General features: G+C 35.6%; 1 protein-coding gene across 1 annotated transcript in view; it reads left to right on the top strand.

The window, feature by feature from the left end:
- TMPRSS15 (transmembrane serine protease 15) overlaps nt 1-14,687 on the top strand; it is a 60,311-nt gene that overhangs the window by 36,035 nt on the left and 9,589 nt on the right. The window contains exons 16-20 of the mRNA XM_065642027.1: nt 992-1,081; nt 2,412-2,537; nt 3,000-3,131; nt 5,580-5,690; nt 9,108-9,240. Of these exons, the coding sequence (XP_065498099.1) occupies nt 992-1,081; nt 2,412-2,537; nt 3,000-3,131; nt 5,580-5,690; nt 9,108-9,240 (592 nt within the window). The remainder of the gene's footprint in view (nt 1-991; nt 1,082-2,411; nt 2,538-2,999; nt 3,132-5,579; nt 5,691-9,107; nt 9,241-14,687) is intronic.

The raw sequence follows: 14,687 nt of genomic DNA, 5'->3' as shown, positions 1-14,687 counted from the left end.
AGTTTGGGAATATGAAGTTGACATATTTCAGATGTAAATCACAATCTAAACTAAATGTTGAAAGATAACATTTAACATTTAAAATACAGTTAGCTATGTCTATGTGTATGAATAAATGTATGTGTATATGTACATAGGTACAATATTTGCTTTTAAATAAATTTTATTCATTTTTATATGTAAGTGCATAGACAGGTTTATGATAAAGACTTTTCTTAGTGGAGCAGTTGTTTCAAGGAAAAAGCAAATGGTTACTTTTACAACGTACAAGTTTAACAGTAAAAGTTTTACCGTCCCGATGAAATCAAAGTAACAGTATAAGGTCTTTTTTGCTATGAATTTTAATTGCTAGATGACAAAATGGGCATTATATTTGAGTATCTCTGCTAATGCTGCAAGAAGATCAATCAGATAATAAGCAAGGCATACCAGCTAGGTGTATAAAAAGTTTATATTTGCAGGAGCCAGGGCTTTCCTCTTTTTTTGACATTTTCTAGCTTTTTTATTAATGTACTAGTAATTTATACAGTTAACTGTATCACATTCCTTTCTTCATATATTCTGTCATCTGCACAGCTTGCAGAGCAATAATCATCAAATCAAGGACATGGCAAAGACTTCTCATAGCACCGCCACGAACACAGTTGTGCACCTGGGCACTAGCACTTCACAAACAGCAAGATATGAACTCTAGCTGTAATTAGAACTATGGCATCAATTGTATGTGTCAGCAGGTCTGACTTAAGGCACCGTAACTAGTAAGGACAGTGAATTTCTTACACACCTTGTTCCCTCAATGCTCTGTGTCCTTACCGTGTTGACTTCTCATGACCCATTGTTTAAGCTTTGTACCAGTGACACCATAACTGAACCATTACAGTGGTGAAGTTAGCTCTTCACAAAATTACTTTTTCCAAATTATCTTTGTTAAAAAGGATTTCAAAAGTAAGACAATAGTTTAATAATGTATTTGAAATATTTTCTTTTTCAGCTGACTGTGGAGGGCCAGTCGAACTCTGGGAGCCAAACAGTACATTCAGTTCTGAAAACTTTCCAAATAATTACCCTAATCAAGCTTCTTGTAAGTCATTCTTCTCCAAGTCTTCAGGAAAAGTTTAGTTATATAAAAGTACAGATATACTAGATCTGCTTTCCCAAGTCAGATGCTGTGAAGCAAAAAAATGTCTAAACTATTTACAGCAAGATCTTTTAACTGAAGTCTATATGGTACTGAGCAAAAGCTAAGGAACCATATGCCAGTTGATTAAATGTGATGAAAACAAGCATAAACCCTTAGAATGGGTTCAGACAAACCAATTCCATCATGCCTATTATGTCAACTATCTTTATGTCAAGACAGCAACAGACAAGGTGCTGAAAGTCCTCATTTTACCATTACACCTCAATGTATTTGCCAAGTTAATATCATAATCTCTTCTGTTAAACAGCAAACCTTTTTGTAGGGGCAAAGAATGTGTGTATGCATTTTGCAAGGGATCCTCTCTTTATTGAATGTTTCTTAACATGGTAGTGAAAAGACATCCTCATTCTACTGATGTTACTTGATTTAGATTAAGCTACAGCTGGCAGAAGTGAAAATGTTTCAAGGTGGTCCACTATCTGTTGTTGATGGACGAAGCAAGGAAGAGCACTTTGTCATTGCTTCTTAATGAAATTTTAAGTATCTATTACTTCACTTTTAACTAGAGAATTATATTGGGGTGCTGATCACAAGAGTTGTAATTTCGTGTTTCTGTCTCAGTTGAGATATGGCTCCCATTCCCAGGTATTAATTTCACAGGACCCAAATTAGATTCCTACTAGTGAGAAAATATTTTTCATTCTATGAACAACTTAAAGAAGTGGCCTTTTGTGTGTGTGTGTGTTTGCTTTTGTTTTTGTTTTGTTGACTTTCATTACAAGATTTCCATAGTATCTACACTTCCATAGATTAAATATGACAAAGTATAGGCTAAACAGAAGCAAATACTTTTTCCTCTAGAAAGACACCTAACTTGAAAGACAGGCTTCTGTGACTCAGTACAGAAATCATCTTACTGTCAAATAAGATTTAAGTGACAAGACTATTTGTCACATTTATACAGTTAGAAAAGAATTAGCTTTGCTACTTTAGGGAAACTCGCAGTTATGATGAATGGTAAAAAAAGCACGTGTGTATACCTTAGGAGCCTAAATCCAGTCTTCAAAAGTGTTTTAGACAATGAGAGTCAACTGAATTTTGGATTGTGACAGCATAAGTTGTTTTTAAAGATAAAATTTAGACTTCTAAGTGTCTTGACTGATTCCTAATAGTTTAGCAGATATTTTTTTCCCCAAAATCCTTGAACATGAAAATGATATAGTGAATGAAACAACTGAAAAGGTGAATTTTGTGTGTTATTATTTTCTAGGTGTGTGGTATTTAAATGCTGAAGAGGGAAAAAACATTCAACTTCATTTTCAGGTTTTTGATCTCGAAAATATTTATGATGTAGTTGAAGTCAGAGATGGCAGAGGACCAAATTCCTTACTTTTGGGCAAGTAACAGCATTGGGGACTAAAATGATTGCAATCAGACAGTTGGAGAAAACTGATGGATATAGTATAAAGGAAATTAATTCTCTCTAATTTCGTTCTATAATTCTTCACATTTTTGGGCCTCAGAAATTAGGAGGAAAACTTGAGAAAGCACACTGTGACATCACATTTCCCAAATGTTTACACACACTCATCTTTCTATGCAATCCAAATGAAAATAACTCATCTATAAATAAGACTACTCATGTATGTGGACAAACAGAAACACAATATCTTAGTCAAACCTTATTTTTCTATACCGATGTGTCAAATTTAGGGTTACGCTTTGATCATTGCAGTCTGATAGGTTTGGGAGAATAATTGCATTCACGTGGTAGCAGTGTTTGCTTTTGAACCCAAAATATTTTGAAACATGTAAGAACAAAAAAGCTTAAATGTATTCATGTTCTCTTGGAGAATAGCTGTCTATACAGGACAAGACCCATTGCCAGATGTCTTCTCTACAACAAATCAGATGACAGTAATCCTCCTTACAGACAAGTCTGCAACAAATAAGGGATTTCTTGCAAACTTCACTACTGGCTACCATCTAGGTAAGAATATGAACCCCTCTATTTAAGAGATTATAGCACTGGTCAAATACATTTGAGAAAAAGTGGAGATTGGAAGGTGACTCTCAGTTCTTGATCAACAGAAATATGAAATGTTAAGGAGAAAAAACCTAGTAGTTACCCATCTATACTTTATGGTTTCTAGCATGAAAAGTGATGTTTTTGTTGCTTTAGTGTAATTGGACCAATGTCGGTATAAACTGCAACTCTGTGTGATATTATTTGAAAAACTGACTCAATTAAAGATGGACTATTCCCCATACAAGCCCCAGAAAAGAAGATCACTTTGTGACTCATTTAAGGATGCCATTAATGTGTGTTTAAATGCATTTGTAAAATAGAAAAACATATATGGTAACTCTGATTAATGGTTGCTATATGGTCCTTCTTGCATCTTTAAAATTTGGTCTTTAGCATGTGAAGGATCTGGGAAGAGTTAGTCTTTTAAGTATTCAGACAGCAGTGTTTCTGGTCCCAGCCTGTTCCTTTCTGAAAGACTCCTAGTTTTGTTGGGGATTGCAATTAGACTTGTCACTCATGTAAGCAATTCAGCAATCAGGTCTCCACAAAGATTAAAAATGGAGCTGGATGCTGAAGTACTTCGACTAGCAATATGCTTACCAGGACAAATACTTACACTAACTCTAGGCCAAATCTTGACGGAATTAATTAAAGACTTTGCATTACTTCTGAGAAAGTCTGACAGCAGAAGGAAAAAAAAAAAGAGAAAGAAAAAGCAGTATATATTCAGAGATGTGTGAAGTACCATTCATTTACATGAACAGAAAGTCAACAAGAATCTACTACATTCTTTTTCCAACTTCAAATATCATAAAAGGCAAGTGTCTCCCAGCATGTTTAGCTAGCTGTAGCTTTTTAATAGATTATTATTATTATTAACAATAACAATAATTTTCTTAATCTTTAAAAAAATCTTAACCATTGATTTACCTTTGTAAAATCAGCTCCATTTAGTCCCATTTTGCAAGACTGAGACATAGGTTTATACAGACATGACCATTTTGCCGCTTCTTGTTCTGCCTTCTCTATATCATCTGTTCAGTCCAAGAACACTATGCCTTTTTTTTTTAGATGGTTCAGCATCTTTGCTGAGCCAGCTTTGCACATATTTTGTTGCAAAATAAAAATTAAGCTTAGCAAAGCAGAGTTCTCAAAGTGGTCATTGCCAGTTCTCGTCAAATATATTAAAAAGGTTTCATTTGCAAAAGAATTATGCTTATTCATGATCTTTGCAGCCAAAGGGCAGAGACTAACAGCATTAGCATGCAGGGCCAAGGATAAAAGAATTGTTAATAAATAAATTAATTTTACAAGAAAATAAGATTTTTCCTTCTATTTTATTTTTCCATGAAATACTGAGTTTTTGAAAAGAAAGCATAATTTGAAATGTTTGGGGTTTTTGTTTTTGTTTTTGTTTTTTTTTCAGTATGCAATATAATAAATAAACTGTCTACATTAGAAATAGGTTCTATGGAAAATCTGGCATCAGTTATGGCTACTGCATGTATGAAAATCTGGTTCAGGCCTTTTCATAAACCATATTCTTTTGCTTCCATATTGTACAAGAAGCCACACTGACTGATGAATGCATCATTTTCTATGAATATTAAAAATCCAGAGCAAAGCAACTGTCTTGACTTAAAAAAGACTTCTAGATAATTCAATGTTTCGGTCAGTAGGTCCAGGAAGCTAAAATAAAGAAAATCAAGAATTTTCAATAGAATTTAAGTTTATTTCCTGTAAATATAAAGAATGATGGCGTTAAAATACACTTTTAACATAGAAATAATTATATTTTTATATTTACTCTCTATCTGATCTGCTTTTGTAACACTACCGATACTGAAGTAGCTCAACCCTACTTTTGTGAATGCTTTCCTCATTTATTTCTGTTACTCTTGCCTCTTCTACCTTTCCTCCCAGACAGGTTTTAAAAGGAGATTCCTGGCTTCTAGTGTCTCTAGACTTACATTTGACTTGACATAGTTTAGGGTCTCTAAACTTTTGTGAAAGTGCTGGATATCCGGCACTCAAAATCATTAGTCACTTTTTGACAGGATTTGATCAGGATTTGACTTTTCTCATCCCTCCAAAATTCAATATGTGTAACAGAAGAATGCTGGTAACTGAGCAATGCTAACTTTAGCAGAAACTACAATGTACAATACCATAGTTTTAATTCTCATTTAGCTTCTATTTATCTGAAAATAATATTTATTTTGAAAAGGGAAGGGAAGAGAAGGGGAGGTGATGGGAAGGGAGGCAAGGCAAGGAAAGGCAAGGAAAGGCAAAGTTCCGCATACTATCCATTCAATTTTTCAGGTGAATTTCATGTGAATTGTGTGATCTCTGGTAAACATCTACATTCCTCATAATTATGGATTATTTTCCTTTCCTGTTTTCTTTCAGGAGCTTGTGCAGCTGATGAGCATCAGTGTGGTAGCGGGGATTGTATACCCTTGCACAACCTTTGCGACAACATACCTCAGTGTGAAGATGGGTCTGATGAAGCAAAGTGCAGTAAGGTTTCCTTCATACAATGCATGAATATTCGGTGGGAATTACCTAGGAAAACAGCCACAAAACCTCAGCTAGCATAAAATACTGCAGCCTTAGGCAGGCCACGCCAATTTACACATCAGTATCTTATTCAGTTTGTCAGGACCAAAAAACCAAAACCACTTTTCTGAGATAGTATATGTATGCTGGTGAAGATCTCCGGAAAAGGTAGGAAGCTCCTCTGTATTTAAAACTGTGGCTCCTTATAATGGCCTTAAAATTAAATGGAAACTCATTACATGCTTTTGTCTGTATCCATTTCATATTCCCAAATTCTAGAATTTTTTTCCGTAATAATTTGAGTTTCACAGTAGTACTAATTCTGAAGTGCAGGGTAGAGAATTAGAGTCTGTCATGGTTTAACCTGAGCTAGCAATACAACCACGATACCTGCTCACTCAGCCCCACCCCCCACAACAGGGGAGAGAATCTAAAGGGAAGGGAGAAACTTGGATTGAGATAAAAACAGTTTAATAAAATAACAAAATACTAATACATTACTAGTAAATATATATATATAAAATAGATATAAAATATACTCTAGGCAATTCCAAACAAATCTGTCCACAACTGAGCAGCCAGTCCCAGGAAAACAGCACCTGGTCCCACAGTTGATCCCAGAGAGAGAAAAGAGAGGAAAAATGCAGAAAAGCTCAGAGGCCTCTGCAAAATCGCAAAAGGCCAGGCTAAATGTCCCAACCGAAACTCCTCTGGCTGCTTCCCAGAGAGAGAGTGAGAGAAACCTGGAAACCCCAGAGCAAGCGAAACCTGGAAACCCCAGAGCAAGCAAGAGCGAGCCAGCATCCCGACTTTTCTTAAATACGAAGCATGGCACTAATGGGATGAAATACTCTTATTGATCGGTCTGGATGTCAGTCAAGCTCTGCCTCATCCATGCCACCCTTCCCCAACACCTGTAAGCAGAGCATTCGGAGTGTCCTTGGCTCTCAGACTAGAGCAATTAAAAACATTAACTCTGTGCTGGGATGTTCTCTCTTGCTCTCAAACTAAGTCCAAATAATGAGCGTGCTAGCTATGGAAAAGAAAGGTTTCTAACTGCATGAGGAAAATTAACCTATTTTCAGTCAAACCAGCACAGAGTCTTATTGATAAAAATTTCCAAATAGTCTTGTGGGCGTGAAGCCAAACTGCAGCATGTGGCATCCTCAAGCCTGCCTTGTCTCCATCTTGTGGAGGCGTCGCCACAGAGTGAAGGGATGGCACAGCTGCAAAAGCAGCGTCCATTGCTCATAGTGGATGTGCATGTTCCTGTAACAAGGAGATCAACAGCTGCTATTGCTCAGTCATCTAGTAAAATGGTTCTTTCCAAAAGGTAGGTGTCTGGTGTATGACTTCATTTCACAAAACATGGAAGTAGCATTCTCTAAACAATAATTTAAATGTAAAACTAATGTTAAAGTCATGTCGGGCCTAACACAGAAATTAAATTGCTGCTTCAAAACAACTGCTGTTCTGGCAATTTATTATGGAGCACTAATGGAAGATTTGAAAGCAGGATTTTAAGCTCAGTACAATAGCATCTTCCTTTGTTTTAAAGGGGACTGCAAGGGTTATATATGTCCTTCTATGTGTGCTGACAGTTCCCACTGATTTCAATGTCTTTAACATGCATATATATATAAATTCATGTCTATTAGAGTATGTAGACATGTATATATGTCCAAAAGCACAGATTCACTCTTTGCATTAGGTATTTTGTTGCAAGCATATTCTTCTCTTAAAATGTGTAGAATAAAATTTACTTCAGCTTCTTCTTAAGCGAAGAGGACTTGAATGGGTTTTTTCCAACCATTGCTAAAGAAGATCTGAACAAGTTAGCCATCACCTACATTAACATGATGTACATTTTTCCAAAGATTTATTTTGCCATAGATTGTCTATTACTTCATAACAAATTACCTCACATTACAGAACTGGCAGAAATGTTTCCAAAAACCCATTTAATCCAAACATTGGCTGAATCTGTCTAAGCCTTAAAATAAAATGAAAATTCAATTATGCATCCTCACATTGAGTCTTTTCAGTGCCCAAAAGTCTTGCTCATTTTCCTGAAACCAATTTCAATTTCTGATCAGAAGTGGCAATTTTAACTAGACAAACTGTCATTTTCAAACACTCCAAATTCTGAAACTTCCCAGGAACTGCAAAGAAAAGGCATAGGATACCTTTTCCTTTGCAGCATTCTAGCAATACATGACATTTGAATTAAGCAGCTGTTAAGTGCTCAATGACTCTCTTATTCTTTACCAACAATGTATTTGGAGAAGAACATGGATCTGATGAGGAGAAAGGAAAAGGAATTATAGTCCAAGTAGAAGAGAGAGGAGATGTCAAAAGTAATTTGGAGAAATCTTGCAGTGCAAATAATTCTAAGATTTTTGAAGACTGCTTGAAAATTTCTCATGATCGAGGTTTACCATTAATTAATTACTGTATATCACTTATTTCATTCATGTGCTCTGGGTGCCGAAGAGGTATTCCTAAAATTCTAATACTTTTTTACTATAGTGGGTATGTTTTACTTTTTTTTGGTGGAAATATTTTGGTGGAAAAAGGTTTTCTGAACAACTAAGATTTAAAAAAATAAAAATTGGCAACCAGTAAGTTTCAAATACATTATGTGTTTTTTCCTACTTCATGCTGGCAACAACTGTCATCTGTCTGCAATGCAGCTGTAGGTCCTGAAACATATGTAGGATTCTGTTGACCTTCTTAAACCTTATGGGCCAACTTCCTTAGTCATTACACCAATAGCAAAAGATTTTTCACCAAATACTTAATCAGTTCCTGAATTTTTGTTCTGAATATTTTGGTTTGGGAAAAGTTTTGACAGAAAGATTGGTTTCCAGGGAGCTTTTCCTTTTTATATGTGTATGTTTTAACTAAAGCTGCAGTGAAAACAATGAAAATTCTTGTAGCAATTGGAAATGGAGAATCCAATTTTTCTGTCATCTCTTGTTTTAACCTTATTTCCAATCAGTGTTACTGAGCGTCAGATAGCTAAAGCTTCACACGGTATCTGGAAATTACATAATTCTGGCTAAGAAAAAACATTGGTTAGAGTCAATGGAAAATGTTGGGGTTTTTGTCTATTCATGAGACATTTTCAAAATACATGGTAGGAAATTCTCCTGTGGCAAAAATATAGAAGAAGATAACAATAATATTTCCTTCCTGTGGGAACTCAACATCTGGAGTTGCTGGGTTTATTACCACTGCAATGTATTTTAACTTTTTTTGTTGTTATTCTTTTTTGGCAATAATAAATCTGTTTATGTTACATTTCTGATTGCTTGGAGTGGTGGGGAAGCTGGTTTGCCACCTATCTAAAATGCTTCTGTCCATTTTGGTCTGCAGTGAGATTGCTTAATGGTTCTCTAAACACCGAAGGGCTGGTACAGGCCAGGATTGGGGAGACATGGTACCTGGCATGTGCAGATGATTGGAATGAAAATATTTCAGACAGTGTTTGCCAGATGCTGGGGTTAGGGTAAGTGAAAAATATTTATTGTCATTGTAACTTGTTTGCAGGTTTGTTGAGTCTGTATATTGATATTTTCCTCATCATTTTACTGCCGTCTTTACCACTCAAAAAAGGGCAAAACTATTATTCTGTGGCAAGTGAAGCGCTTGATACGCCAACAAATTTGTAAGTGTTGCAAGCCCTGTTTTGATGGCATCTATTACAGGACTGATGACTCTGAACGTGACAGATTAGGCATGAGGATACATATTGGAGAATATGGGAAGACTGATGTGGAGATATTAGTCTTTTACCATTTTATGTCGTCATTTCTGCATACACTTCTGTGAGGATGGCCCAAGTGTAAAGCTGGAGCAAACAGCTGCCTTGGATGCTCTGCTATCACACTAATGCTCATTTCAAGTAAATTCAAGATGATCACTCAGGTGTTCTGCTGCTGGGCTCCTAATGCATTTCATACCTATCATTAGACCTGAGCTTTTGGGAAGGGAAACTGTATTTCTCTTGAGGTATTCTTAGAGTGAGAGAGAGGAGGGAAGTATATGACTGAAAAAATACATTTGGCTTCAGTCACTCTTCAGCAGAATTTCCAGGGAAAAGGTGGGAACGGTTGAGTGAAGAAGTGTGTTTTTCAATCTATGGTAAAATTTACGGCTGAAATTCTGGCATTACTTACACTGTGTGCAACTTCATTGCCATTCACTGGATAATAAATGGCTCTCCTACAGTGCTGAGGTTTTAAGGGAATGTCACTCATTCAATTATTAATCAAATTAAATTCTAAGCTTGCAATTCATTATGTTGGTCTCTAACCAAAGTAGGATGTCTGCAAATGCCCTTCTGATAAATTAATTCTAGAATAACAGAGTTAGGAGGACTTAGAAGAATATCCAAGTGTTATTTGAAAATACTTTTAATTGTTGGATGAATGTGTGGTGGTCTGCTTTTTACTTTTCTTCCTTTGGGTAGGTATTGCATTTACATAAATATCAGATAGCTGCATGCACAAATTCTGATTGCAATTTATGTATGTAGTTATCTCATTTACTCATGCATATAAGAACATACAAACTATGACTAAATGTTTTTCTAGTCAAATACCTTATCCTTTACCGTGGCCAGTAGACTTCTTTCTCTTTCTCCCCCTTCTTCTTCTCTTTTCCCTCTATAACTTCTGAACACTAGTCATTTTGTGGTCTGTTGGTTTAATTTACATTTTATATTTGATAGACTTCAGTGAACTTTGTCTTCCGTGGTACTTTGTTACCTTTTAAAAATAACTTATGCTTTTGTCTCCATAACTTTCTGAGGCAATATGTTTCAATTTGTCTCTATAAAGTAGTCAGATAATACTTACTAAATGAATATCTATTAAGTTCCCCAATTAGTTATTTTTAACTCAGCTTCTCAGTTTATTACACATTCCCATTGTCAAGAAAAAGTATTTTTAAACATAAATTTCATCACATTCTTGTATCGTGGGTGCTACTGCTATTACGGATCCTACAGAATAGGGATAAAGTTCTCATATATATACATATATATAACTCCTGTAAGCATCATGCTATTTCTGTCTTTCACGAATCCCCCTGTAGTAACATTTTTGTTAATAAGTGACACTATATTTGCTACTAAATTGATGTTTGTAATAACAGGCCTTGAGTCAAATATAGCCCTTGCTCCTATACTGAATCATGCTTTGTTAAAGGGATAGGCTAAGGTTCATCTAGAACAATTTACTTTTGTTGTTAATTGCTTATACATTTGCTAGTCTCATTTACTGTTTAATTTATGAAAAGGAATGAAATGACTGGAGTCTTGTAACATATCCTGATTATTTATGTAGCTGGGCTAGAAAGTAAAATGTTCCACACAGATTCTAATAAATTGCATATGTGAAACCTTTTGCCTTTCAAATATGTATTTGTCTCATTTTTGATATGTGGCAAAAAGGAAGGAAATCTGGAGGCATGCCTATGTGTTCATCTACAAAGCAGAGCTCAGGCAAATAATTTACAAATATTCTTAATGAGTCTGGAGTGCAAGATGCACAAATTGATGCTCTTGAGAAACATGAACAAGATCTTTTGCTCATCTTGCACTTGTAACTGTGCACCTGACAACACTGTTAAAATCTGAGTACTGTTAGCATTGCTTTTCCTTGAACCAACAAAATCATACATTGAGATTTTCACCATTCTGCTGGTCTAGAGTGAAACATGCTTGTTTCTCTGGGACCAGAGCCAGCTGGGTCTTTACTGAATTGTACCCAGGAATGGGAGTGGAACTTGCAATTTTGCCACACACAAAAGTCCAACAAGGACTGAGAGTTTAGGACTCGCTCTCAATCCTGCAGTCTATTTTGTTCATGATCTTGCAAAATTCTTGAGAGTGGAGTGAATTCATTGGAATATGATGTTTTGGTTAAGATTTCCAGGTCAATTAAAGGTAGCTATATGTGTAGCTCCTTGAGATGCCCCAGAAAATCCTGTCTTTGACTGTCAGACCCAGGTTCTCCAGTGTGCCAAAAATATAACATATAGCCTAAAATGAGTGGAAATGATCCCCCAAAATTCACGCATTAAAAAAAAATTCTGATTATGATAATAAACAGCGTGATTGCACTCTACTGTAGGGCCAATGAGAGTCATGTGCTGGATGTAAGAAAGAACCTGGTTCTCAGTGTGCTCAGGCTGTGTTTGCAGCATTGAGGACCAGAATTAGGACAGTTCTAATAATTTGGCAATAGACTTAATTTCGTGTCAGTTGTTACCAAGTAATAATGTGCACTTTGACTTGAAAGCCACAGAAGGAGTCTCAATGATTTTTTTTGATTCGCAGCTCCACATCTTCACTTAGGATCAGGCACTGCTATAATAATTAGCTTGGCTTGAACCCATTGCTTAAGAACCTTCATTTCAAATCCAGAAAGTATAGAGAGGTTACTTTTATTTATCATTTGCAAATTTTCATAGAAAATTTGTATGCCACAGGCATTTAGAAAACAGCAGTTCTTCATATAAATCCACACATGAACAAAGCTTTTTATACAGTTTTTATGCTATTTGTAATTTGCTATTATTCTTCATTGTCTGTTTTTCTAACTCTCAGAAAATCAGCGGATGAACAGAAACATGGCCCTGTGCCTCAAACACAAATTAAACAAACGGCAAACATTCCACTGCCTGAGAAACAAACAATGAATTACAAAGCATGTGAACATATTTTCTTCAAATAAGAAATGTATTTAAAAAACCAAAAACGACAGGGAAAAGAATTGTAGCTATCAGACAATTGTACTTCTATCCTTATTCTGAATATTTTTTTGAGCATGGTATGACATTATTTGAATCTTCCTCAACATTTGCTACTGCTTATTGTTACTGAGCACATCTGAGTCAGGGTTAGAGACTGAAATCATAGTGATCCATAGTGTATTTAGGTACATGAGGACCAATAACATCTGAGGAACTTACTGCACAGGTATCTCTGTACTTCTGTGTGTAAGAAACTTCTAAGAGTATTCTCTAATTTTCTGTAAGTTTTGCGTAGTGGGCATGCTGAATTGAATGAGGGTTACTTTATATCTAGGTTAGCTTCTTAAAGGCCATTTTTGTCACAACCTGCAAGATTTCTAAAAGATCATTTTCATTAACAGAAATAAAATAGCTGTGACACTGCATTTCTGGATCTGCAGAACAAATTATACTCTTGTTACTAAACTGAATATCTCCAAAAAAGTGTATTATTTCTTATGCTTACAGAAATGCTTAACCCCCATCATTCGCCATTAAGGTAATTAAGAGTAGGAGATTAATTTTTGTGGTCACTCATAAAGCTTAGATATTTCCAGTTGCACTCCAGAGCACTAAAAATCCAAATTAAATTATCAAAGGTTTTCTCAAAAAAAGGCTTAGATTTTATTTCAAAAAGCTGGGGAAGCTTAATAAAGTCCCTGTGGTTACAGAGAAGCTCAGAGAAGTTCCAAACTGAAATCCAGAAATTTCAACGTTAATTAAAAAAAATGGAGGCAGAAGAGTGGGAAATAGTTGGCTCAGTCTTTGCTGAAAAAGATCAAGAAAGATGATGAGGTGAGATGAGAGAACTTCACAAGTATTATGAGGTTGGTGGAAGCTTTGACTTGGAAGGTTTATAGTGTTTGCCCTGTTACAGAGGCTGTTACAGTAATCTAGTGAAAGACACATGCATTGAATTGAAGTTTCCTGGCATAACGTGCCGAGGAAAATGTAAGCCAGTAATATTCATAAATGTACATACTCTAAGCTTTTTCTGGTAGCACATTTATTTTTTACATTGGTAAAAGCTCCTGCTCACTAATTTTCTCAAGAAACAACTTCATGACTGCTTGTAGCTGAGTCATTAGACTGGTCTCAGTGAAGGTCCTCGTAGAATTTGACTCTACCTACCTGGATTGGCACTTCACTATACTCCTGGACCGCTGAAAAGGTCAAATCAGGGTTCTGAGGGAATCTCTGAAGTGCATATTAGTATACTAGTGTTTTATATTGCAAAAAGTCTGTATGCTAGGCCGTACGTATATCTAGAGAGAGAATTAAGTGGATTTTGTAATTTCCAGATTGAGAAATGCTGCAGTAATGACTTTTTCAGTAGGATGTATATCATATAGCTCTCCCAGAGGCACAGCAGGGCTATTGAGCAACTTCTTTCTCTTATGCCTACCCTACTCCCCATACACAGTAGATTTGCAGGCAGATTCTATTCTTCATACTTCTCAGGAGAATGAGATTTACTGTACTTGAAGAGATGGTACTTCCTTGATACACAGGTGCTCCCTGTGTATTAAAAAACAGAATCCAGAAGGGGCTATAAAGTAAATCTGGATGTAAATATCAAAACAACTTATACATGGAATTCTGGGTGTTCAAAAGCCCATCATTACAAAAAAAAAAAAAAAGTGAGTCAAGTGGTACACCCCACTTCAGAGAAACCATCCTGTTCAATAGCAGACATGACACCCTTGACTTATTTCATAAACAGTTACTTTGATTTCTACAGATCTATGAGGTGAAACAACTTCTAGGGAAGGTAGCATTTATCCCATCAGATACTTCATGACATAAAATATAGTTTCATTTCTTCTCTAGGCACAGAGGTATAGTATCAATGAAATTACACCCCTCAAAAAGGCAAACCTGTCTTATTCCAAGGTTCATCTGTTATATTAATGTTCCATTTTGCATGCTGTTTTACCTCCATATATTTAAGAATTAGTACTGCAATCCCTTCATTGTGGCACTAAAAATCAGAAATTGATAATTTGCTACTATTAATTAAGTTATTTCTCTTTCAATATCATTGTAGCATTGGAAGTCTTAGAATAAGATGTAAGAGTGAAAATATGAGTTGCATTTTAATCCATGTGGGTTTCAAGCTTCAAAAATGTCCCCATAAGTAGTAATTATTTTAGGAAA

The sequence above is a fragment of the Caloenas nicobarica genome, chromosome 1, assembly GCF_036013445.1.
Source record: "Caloenas nicobarica isolate bCalNic1 chromosome 1, bCalNic1.hap1, whole genome shotgun sequence".
Classification (NCBI taxonomy): domain Eukaryota; kingdom Metazoa; phylum Chordata; class Aves; order Columbiformes; family Columbidae; genus Caloenas; species Caloenas nicobarica.
Note: the sequence above shows the minus strand (reverse complement) of the source record. Positions and strands in the feature narration are given on the sequence as shown.